The 9,432-nt window shown below is 41.5% G+C and overlaps 1 protein-coding gene across 2 annotated transcripts in view; it reads right to left on the reverse strand.

The window, feature by feature from the left end:
- tll1 (tolloid-like 1) overlaps positions 1 to 9,183 on the reverse strand; it is a 54,293-nt gene extending 45,110 nt beyond the window's left edge. The window contains exons 1-2 of one of the 2 annotated variants that reach the window (XM_024259615.2): positions 8,937 to 9,183; positions 7,723 to 8,158 (exon numbers count right to left, since the gene is read on the reverse strand). In XM_024259615.2, the coding sequence (XP_024115383.1) occupies positions 7,723 to 7,903 (181 nt within the window). In that variant the 5' untranslated portion in view covers positions 7,904 to 8,158; positions 8,937 to 9,183. Of the gene's footprint in view, positions 1 to 7,722; positions 8,301 to 8,936 lie in introns of those variants that run through there. The other variant, XM_036212084.1, reaches the window with a different exon arrangement.
- Between the last annotated feature and the right edge of the window lie 249 nt (positions 9,184 to 9,432).

Here is a 9,432-nt window from a genome sequence, read left to right on the forward strand (position 1 = left end):
CCTCACAGCGAGAAGGCCCCGGTTCGACTCCCGGCTGGGGCCTTTCTGTGTGGAGTTTGCATGTTCTCCCCGTGCATGCGTGGGTTTTCACCGGGGACTCCGGCTTCCTCCCACCGTCCAAAAACATGCCTCATAGGTTAATTGGTGACTCTAAATTGCCCCTAGGTGTGAATGTGAGAGTGAATGGGTGTGTGATTGAGGCCCTGCGACAGACTGGCGACCTGTCCAAGGTGTACCCCGCCTTCGCCCATCAGTAGCCGGGTTAGGCTCCGGCACCCTGCGACCCCAAAAGGGAAGAAGCGGTCAAGAAGATGGATGGATGGATGGATGTTTTTATTAAACACAATTGTATGTTGAGTTTATGCATAAAACCAAGTAATTCCAAATTCCAAAAATGCCACAAGAACATGTGAAAAACACCAAAAACACAATTTTCATTGGAGTGGGTATTTAAGAACATGTGCTCAAGAAACAAAAAAGTGGAACTAGAAAGTGTAATTAGCAAATGTTTAAGTGCTGATTTACTACCTTGATTAAGGCCTAAAGTGTATTACAGTCCCATTCACGCCACACACATTCACACACTATTGGCAGTAGAACTGCCATCCAAGGTGCTAGCCAGAGCACCAGGAGTAATGGGGGGGTTCTGTGTCTCGCCCCAGGACACTTCATCACATGGGCAAGCAAGCCAGAAACCACACTTGCAACCATCCAATCAGAGGTCAGACACTACCTCTGCACTAAAGCCGCCCCGTAGAAGTTAACAGTGTTTACAAACATTTTTTAAGGTATGACTCCTTTAATTTTTTAACTTTGTAAATATGCCAAAAATGTTCTAAAAGAATATGCTAGAAAAAAATCTAAATTACTGTGTTTTGAACATTAAATTTGGATAAATTTGATATTGGAACAAGAAATTAGAGGAAATAATCTGACCAACCACTTTACAATTGTATAACCCAACAGACAATCACCTTTTACAAAAGTATAACAGGAAATACAAAAGTTATCAGTCAACAAAAACAGAAAAATACATTTTTTTGTATTTTTCATACTCCATTTTTAAGGGACATTGAAGTATAAGTTGGCTAAAAAGATATGAATAGATGGCTAACTTTGGCTTCCAAGTGCCACTAACTTATGTGTTTGCTGTCCTCTGAATAGCTGATCATTGTCTGAATTAGGACAATTAGAATGTGGAATCAAACATTGCAAGAACAGATTAAAGCCTTAATTTATTTTTGACATCTTCTTTAGTTGGACTCTCATATTGGCAACAAAGGAGATAAATTAATGGCTGACATATACGTTTTTTAAACGCAGTCTACCGCTTTGCTACAGAAGAGTCTCCACACTCCAAGATCTTTACGACATTCAAAGAAAAATGTAAAGGAACAATCGTTTTCCTATTGATCGCTGTGGAAAAAAGCCCCATACTGTTCAGATACTTAAGTTTGTTCGCCTTTCATTTCATGTATGTGAGGATTTTATGAGAACAGTGATTTGGAGGAAGCATGAATGACTCTTAAGTGAGCGTAGGAGCACGTGCGTGAGCGTAAGTGTGTGTGTACGTGCGCGCATGTGTGTCATCTCCAGCTGAGCAGCAGGATGCAGACAACCAGGAAGAGATAAGCCAGAGTGAATGGAGGGAGCTTTGCATGAGTGTGTATCAAGTGTGTGAGTATGGGTGCATTTGTGCGTTCGCGTGGGGAAATCACTTCACAAAGGCCTGGAAGTGTGTGTTCCCCTGTCTGCCAGCGCGGGACTCAGAGGAGATAAGCAGACAGCCAAATATTCCCCTTGTGTTTTCCCAGCAAAAACAGGAGGCGAAATACCAACCACTCAGACTGATGCCACAGGGTCAGGCCTGGAATGAGTTGTGTTTCCAGGTCTTAGAAGCCGCATACAACTTCATACACTGGTGGAAAAATTACAAAAAAAACTAACTAACTAAAGATGAATAATAATGGCAAAAAAACAACAGTTTGATGCAAAAATTCTGAATGATGAGGACCATCCAACTTTGCAGCAGATGAACATTTGAGATGTGTGTGGAGATTGCAGTCACTGGTCACAGATGGGAAACCTGAGATTCATTTGTGAAGAGCATGCAGAACACAGGGCATGGCTGTGAAGGTTCACCATGAAATCAGCTGTGTCTTGTCCATCAGCAAAGTGGATTGGGGGCCATACCAGTATACAATATCTGCCAACAGAATTAAAAATACCATAAAAGCAGCGGGAAAAAAGGCTCAAAGTTACTTAAAAACCCATTCATATGAAAATTGTGTTCTTGGTGCTTTTAACACAGGGGTGGACAAACTTTTTGACTCTTGGGCTACAACGGGTTCTAAATTTTGATAGAAGGACCTAAAGCAGATGCATGACAAGAGAGAAAAAAGGATATAATCCAGATAAAAACATACTTTAAACTTGATTGAAAATGAATGCATTTTCTAAAACAGAAGATTTGGGATTTCTGCTTGGACTTTTAGAGAGTCAAAACGGTGATTTTTGTTCTCATTTTAGTGCCAATTAATGGGTTGATGTCCATAATGGAAAAATGCAAACTTATAGAAATGATGGGTCCATGTGGTGTTAGATTTATCTGCAAAAGGCCTGTCTAACACCTGTGAACGTCAGAAAAACCACAAATGTTTCAACACCACATGAGCAAAGGTCACTGGATCTGTGGTGCATCCTCTATGGAGACACACCAGACTAACAGGCAAAATAAAACATTAATACAAATTATAATTAGAGAGTGTAAACAGACGGATGATAGGGAAAGGAGGCAGGCTTACTCAGCACCAACACTCCTGGCCACAACTCGAGGGAGGATTTATTTGAACTACTGCCGCTCGGCAGAAACTATGTCCTAAAAAACTACAAAGGTTTTTTGATTTTGGCTAAAAACATCATGATCACAGTTATAAAAAAACATATTTTATCTTTTAAATTGCTTTAAAAAAGCTCAAATGATGACCAGGTATCGAACAAATGTCAGAGATTTGAGTTTTCACAGAGACAAACCTTGAATCATGCCTGTAGCATTCAGGAGATGCACATATTTATGCTTCTTCTTTATGATTCTTCTAGTTGGGAATGTTTCCCAACAGCCATAACAAAGCTTTAAAGGCATTAAGTGAAACATGGTGAGAAAAACACAAAGAAGCAATCCATTTTATTGTATACGGTAGCTATAAGTAATAGCTATAGTAGCTCATGGTTATATGTTTAATGAAATATGGTAAAAATGAATGATACCATGATTAATGTGCTCTTATGATGTGGAGAAATCAATTGAATTGAGTGAAGGACGATACTTGTACGATGAGTGGTTTTTTATTATATAAAAAAATAATTCCCTACTTTTTCTTACTTTCTTAGCTTACTTGTTTTAACATACCTTAACATGTAAATCACAGAGGACTGAAGGCCTCTTTTTAACCTACTCAGCTTAAAATCCAAACAGGACACTAACTGTGTCTGTAGGTCACAGAGCATCCACATAAAACCACTTTTTGCAGAGATCTGTGTAATTTTCACACAAACAAACATACTCTTACACACCGTCCAGTGTGCAGGGCTGTCAGGTTTGCCTTTTTGGGTATGTCAGGAATGTGAACTCTTTCTGCAGAGTTCACATCACACTCGTGTGTCATCACAGACAAAACCTACATGTTCACACAAATCACATAAACACATTAATCATATTTAAAGCATTAATCATTTATTTCATTTTAAAAGCTGAGGTGAACCATTTACTCATATTTGACTAACCTAAAGTGACATCCAATCATTCTGCTGCTCTATATGTGGCCAATAAAACCAACCCATACTTAACTAATACTGCTTCCAGAAGAAAAAGAGAACACCAGGACAACCACTCCGCAATGCAGCTGTCTGCTCAGTTAAACACAACACACATCGTCCTCTTTGGACGCCACAAAAACATATATGACTCTACTGGAAATCTACCCTGCATGCCTCAAAAGCATCTTTGAGATGAACCCTGCTATGAGACATGCAGGTTAAAACTACAGATGTCTCTGGTGGATGAAGCTAACGGACAATGTGCCAGATGTTCCCAGTACCAACACTCTGCTGAGGATTTTGACTTAAAGGGTAACCAAACCCTAAATCGTCTATTTTTGGCTGTTGACGTCTATAAAGTGCAGCTTTAAAAGTGCTGTCTGTCGGTCATTGCCAAATTTTTGACAAATTGAAATAAACTTGTTTTATTCTTGAAAATATATTTTTAAAAAACTGTCTGCGTGCTGTCCCCTACAGGTTGAAACGTGGTATTACATTTGAATTTCGTGATTGGTCATCAGTCCCAGGTCATTTCAGAAGACCCACGTCATGATCTGCAGCTCCAGTAATAACAGTCCTGTTCCCCAGCCCCACCCCTCTGACTGGATTTTCACATTTTGGCTGTGGGCGGAGTCAGCATCCAACTTCCCTGTATGGTTACCCTTTAAAGACTAAAGTCTTAAACAGAAATGTGAAATCTGATTCTTCTTCCACCACTGCAGCCCAGAAGAACAGTAATGGTAATTCAGGCCATGATGTGATTTTTGCTACTAGGGATGTAGGAAAAAATCAATTTGGTGATATATCGCGATACTTCTTTGGAAATACTTGTATTGATTTAAAATGATGACATGGGGATTATTAATTAATAATTTATCCTTCAGCATCTACTTTTGTTTTTTCTTATACTGAAAAATATTTTCTTTTGGAAATCAGACAATTTTGACTGTTCCCTTTAAGAACAAAATTTGTTTTAATTTACCAAAAGAAAAACACCATTAATTTGCTTGGGTAAAAGCAACTTGTACATGAGATACAGTTGCACTGATAAATGTTCTGATCATTAAATAATTTTTTATTTTTTATTTTATTACAACGGATTCATATTCAGGTAGAGATTTTTTTTTTAGTTATACTCTTAAAAAAGGAGTTAAAAATGGTTCAGGTACAGTCTCTAGATATATCGTGATACATATCGCACTATGAGATGAATATCATGATATGTATTGTATCACCAGATTCTTGCATATACACACCCCTATTTGCCGCTACAGCTGTACATTTAAAGCTGACTGGAGAAGACAGGTAAGTGTAACAAGTCAGCAGCTCTCCAGGTGAAAGTAGTTTTACTCAAACCCAGTCCATACCAGCCTTGTCATTCCAGATGCTATACATTGCAAGGTCAGATAGGACCGTCTAGTTCATGGATTCATAATCTCAGTATAAGCATCAGAAAATCTGGATTTTCTCCAGTCAAAACTCCTTTCTAATGCTTTTATCTTTGTCTCACTTCATTGATTTTAACTGTATGGGTGGAGGGCTGTGCAGTGATGTAGCGGTTAGCAACCTTTGCCTCAAAGCTAGAAGACGTTGGTTACAATTCTGGCAAAGACCTTTCTGGGTGGAGTTTGCACGTTCTCTTCGTGCACATGAGGGTTTTCTCCAGCTTCCTTCCACAGTCCAAAAGCATGCTTCATGGATTAATTGAGGACCCTACATTGTGCTAAAGTGTGAACCAGCAAAATGTCCCAGGTGTATCCTACCTATGCCAAACAGAGACTGGGATAGGCTCCAGCAACATAGTCAGCTCAAAAGGATTCAACAGTTTCAGATGGATGGATGGATGGATGGAGTAAAGCAACACAAAGGACACCAGCAAAGGTAAGGATGGCATTGTTCTTTCTTCAGCAAATAAATATTAAGGTTAAGCCGTATGACTTAAAAATTATAACTTAAACTCATCTCAGAGCAATATTACCTCTTTATCCTTATCAGATAGCTTTTGTTTTACTCTCAGAGGAGGTTAAAACCCTATTTTTGAAAAAATCAACCTGCAGTTGACTTTTTGCTGACTGTTTATTTTTCCCTTCATGCATGTCATTGTCTTTAATGATTTTATTGCAGGGTTCAGATTAAAGGGCCCTCTTACTCCATGCTCCTCTGTAACCTTGATGTTGTTACAGGAAGAGTTACTCATCCTTTGGTCCTTGTCTTTTGAAGGAAAACTGTCAACTAAAATTAGCCATACTTCTGATATTTTATAGAATAATTCTCAAAAAGTGTTCCATATGTCTCTACGTGGCTAACTGTTTACAGAATGCTATGAACAACAGACTCCTCTAAGGCATCCTAACAACTTTGCTCATTTGGCAGGCTGTTCTGGTTCTACTGGTGAACTTTCTGACACCTATTCAGGTTATACTTGGACAGAGCTGACACAATTGCAGAATAAACAATGAGAGACCAGCGACAATAGAACACTGTTTTCCGTTTGGACCTATTTTTTCGGACCTATTTTTTCGGGTTTTCAAAAAAGAGTTACTATAAAAGGTGAACACACTACTTCCATAACCCATATTTTTTTCAAGTGGGTTTGAAAAATCTGCTTCATACATTAAGATGAGGTCTTTTTTTAACAGTTATATGAAGATGCGCTAAGAAAACAAATCGAAGACTTCCCTAAAGGTCAAATCATCACATCAGCTCCAAAGAGTGTACACGCAGATTACTATAACTTTGATCAGGATTTATTATTTCACACAAGCAAAAACCACACACCTGAGGCATGAGCTAACATGAGCACTCCAATAAAAATGGTGTTTTTGATGTGTTTAGAGTGTTTTGTTATGATGGAGGACATTTAAGACTAAATCTGTGATTCTGAGTATTTCTTTATTCAAATCGAGATGAATCAGGAGCAGGAAAAAAATGTGAATAAAAGTTTGAATTTGCGACTCAGCAAGTAAAATGGGCGGGAAAAAGCCTGCTTGCTCCGCTTCATCCACTTGCAGACAATTAATCATGTTCATTTTTCTCATCTGAGCTGGAACGTTTTTAAACTAGGCTGGATAGCTCCAATGTTTTTGTAGCACCTGAGTTGTGAGGAGCTTTAAGTTAGCGGGAGAGAGTGTAAACAAGGGGATGATGGGATATCAGCTGAGGCTTACTTCGCCCAAAACTCAGAGGCAAATTTTTGATGAACTCCTGCACAAACTTTGTTCTAGAAAACGACACAGATTTTTGGCTACAATCACAATTAAATACCACAAAAAATAATTTTATAATAGACAAAAATATAGTCTTGATCTAAGATAAATGTGGTAAGTCATGACTGCAGAAGATATATTTTCTTTAATGTAAAGATATATTATTTACAGAGGACACAAGAAAATAAAGTTTTCCTGTTGTGTGTCTGTTTTTTTGTGGGTGATTTATTGGCCACAAGGGAGGGGGCTCTTATTTCTCCCAGGTGTTTTTCCATCTCCACTGATGCTCAAACACGCAAACGCCTCCAAATAGCGTCCCTGCTGGCTAATCTCTGTATCTATGTATTTATTTTTTCTCCCTCTTCAAATGCCAACTTTTTACTCACGAGTGATGCGCACTGCGCGCGTGCAGCTAAATGTGCGTCTCGTCTGGGGAAACACGGCTTAGCGGGACTGTCACCGGGCTGCACGTGGCATCCATCTGCGGGATCACCATGAATACCCACTTATCTGTGGGAAGGGGAGGAGGGCATCTGGACCCCGTGCACGCGCACACAAATACGCGCGCACCACCATCGCTCATACACGCGTACACGTGCCTCATCTGAGGGGATGAGGATGAGCGCGGCTCACGTGAAAAATGAAATTCCTGTGAAAGTTATTGACTTGACAGAGACATAAAAGTTCAGTAGGGACTCACCTGCTTTACATGGGTCCTTGTAGTCAATGGACTCCGCTCTCTCCTCTTCATAGTAATCAAAGTCCGGCTCTTCGTAGTCAAAACAGCGAGAAATGGTCACTTTCCCCAAGAAAGTCAAGCCCGCGAGCACCAGCGTGATCCAGTGCATCTTAGCTGCAAGTGCCAAAGGCACTCGGTCCATCTGGGGTTAAAACTACACAAAAAGGTGGTCTCTCTGCTGTAATCTTTTCTGGATTCTCTTATCCTCTCTCCAAAATCTGAGGGTTCAAGAATTGCTCAGATCATCCTGAAGATGTGCCGCCTTCTCCGTCTGTTCCGCACTGGTTCAATGCGCCCGGCTCGTCATGGTGTGAGGGCACCCAGGTACCTGGCTGTGTCTGTGTCGGTCCCCCGTGCGAGTCAGTCCGCAAAGTGTCCGCCGAGGAGGTCCGCGGTCCTGCGCGGTGGACACAAACGAGAGGGAGAGACGGTCGGGATCAGGAGGAGCTGGAGAGGTCTGCGAGCGCAAAGACGCACGACGGTGGCCCTGCTGCGCACGCAAGGAGGATCCGTGTCGCATACTTTCAGACAGATCTGATGCCTCTTGCTGAGTGCGACAACCCCTCCACCCCCACCCCACCCCCCAGCTTTCTTTCCCTCCCTCCCTCCTCTCCTCTTCCAGTGTCCAGGAGCGTTCCTCTCATGTCACCCAGCACACACAAATATTTCTAAAGTAGCTTCATTTATGTGCCTTCTTTGTTTATTTACTTTTGTTGTTTTATTTTTTATATTTCATTTTTCTTGACCTTTAATTAAAACGGCTTCATTGCAGTGACGCGGCGGTCATCACAGGTCACAGTGTTATTGTCATCGATGCGTAAATTACCTAAAAACGGCAGCAATAAAAGTAGCAGGAGGGCTGCCTGCCTGTCATTTAGCTGTTTAAAGGTGAGTGCCAAGTAGTTGATACCTGACCCATGAAAAGACACTGGGGGTTGAACCCTCTATCACATTGCCGTGACAAATACAGCACACTTTAAAAGGGTTCATATGTTTATTAAAGTTTATAGTTGGTGCGTAAAAAAGATAGACAGATAGATTTCCTTATCTTGCAGCCTCCAAACAAACAGAAAAACAACCTGACACAGGAGCAGTTGTTGACGGCCAGACTGTGACCACCTTGCCAAGGTAAATCCTCCTGAGACTAGCTCACCCCGTGCGTCCCCGCAGCTTACCTGCTGCGTTTACCTGCCCCGGACGACTCGATTTGCTGCGGCATCACGAAGCGACCCATCATGCTCCAAACGCGGGGACTTTCTTCAGGTTGTCGTGGGGGTAAGTGGATGGGTGAGGAGGGCGCGCTTTGGGTGACCTTTTTTTCCCCCTCTCTCCCCCGGTGGATCCGAATGCGCCCTTCCTCCCTCATTTATTACCGGGAGATTACCGGAGCGCAGTCTCCACGGCTCGGGACTAATCCTGCCCTTGGGGAGAGGTAGCGGCGCGCTGACGTCACGCTATCAATCCAGCAGCAAGCTGTCCACTGCACGCGCCCGCAGCCGCGGACAAATCCCCTGGAGACCACTCACGCGCGGGATGGGAGTTCGTTCAGTTTAGGGCAACACACCCATGACCTTTGCTCCTCAGATGAGTAATTCGGTGCGTAAAAATGTAAATTAATAAACAAGTGCGAAATTCTCTCACCTCTAAATATTTGAGTGAAGATGTAAGCAT

This window comes from Oryzias melastigma, linkage group LG1 (genome assembly GCF_002922805.2).
Source record: "Oryzias melastigma strain HK-1 linkage group LG1, ASM292280v2, whole genome shotgun sequence".
Taxonomy (NCBI): domain Eukaryota; kingdom Metazoa; phylum Chordata; class Actinopteri; order Beloniformes; family Adrianichthyidae; genus Oryzias; species Oryzias melastigma.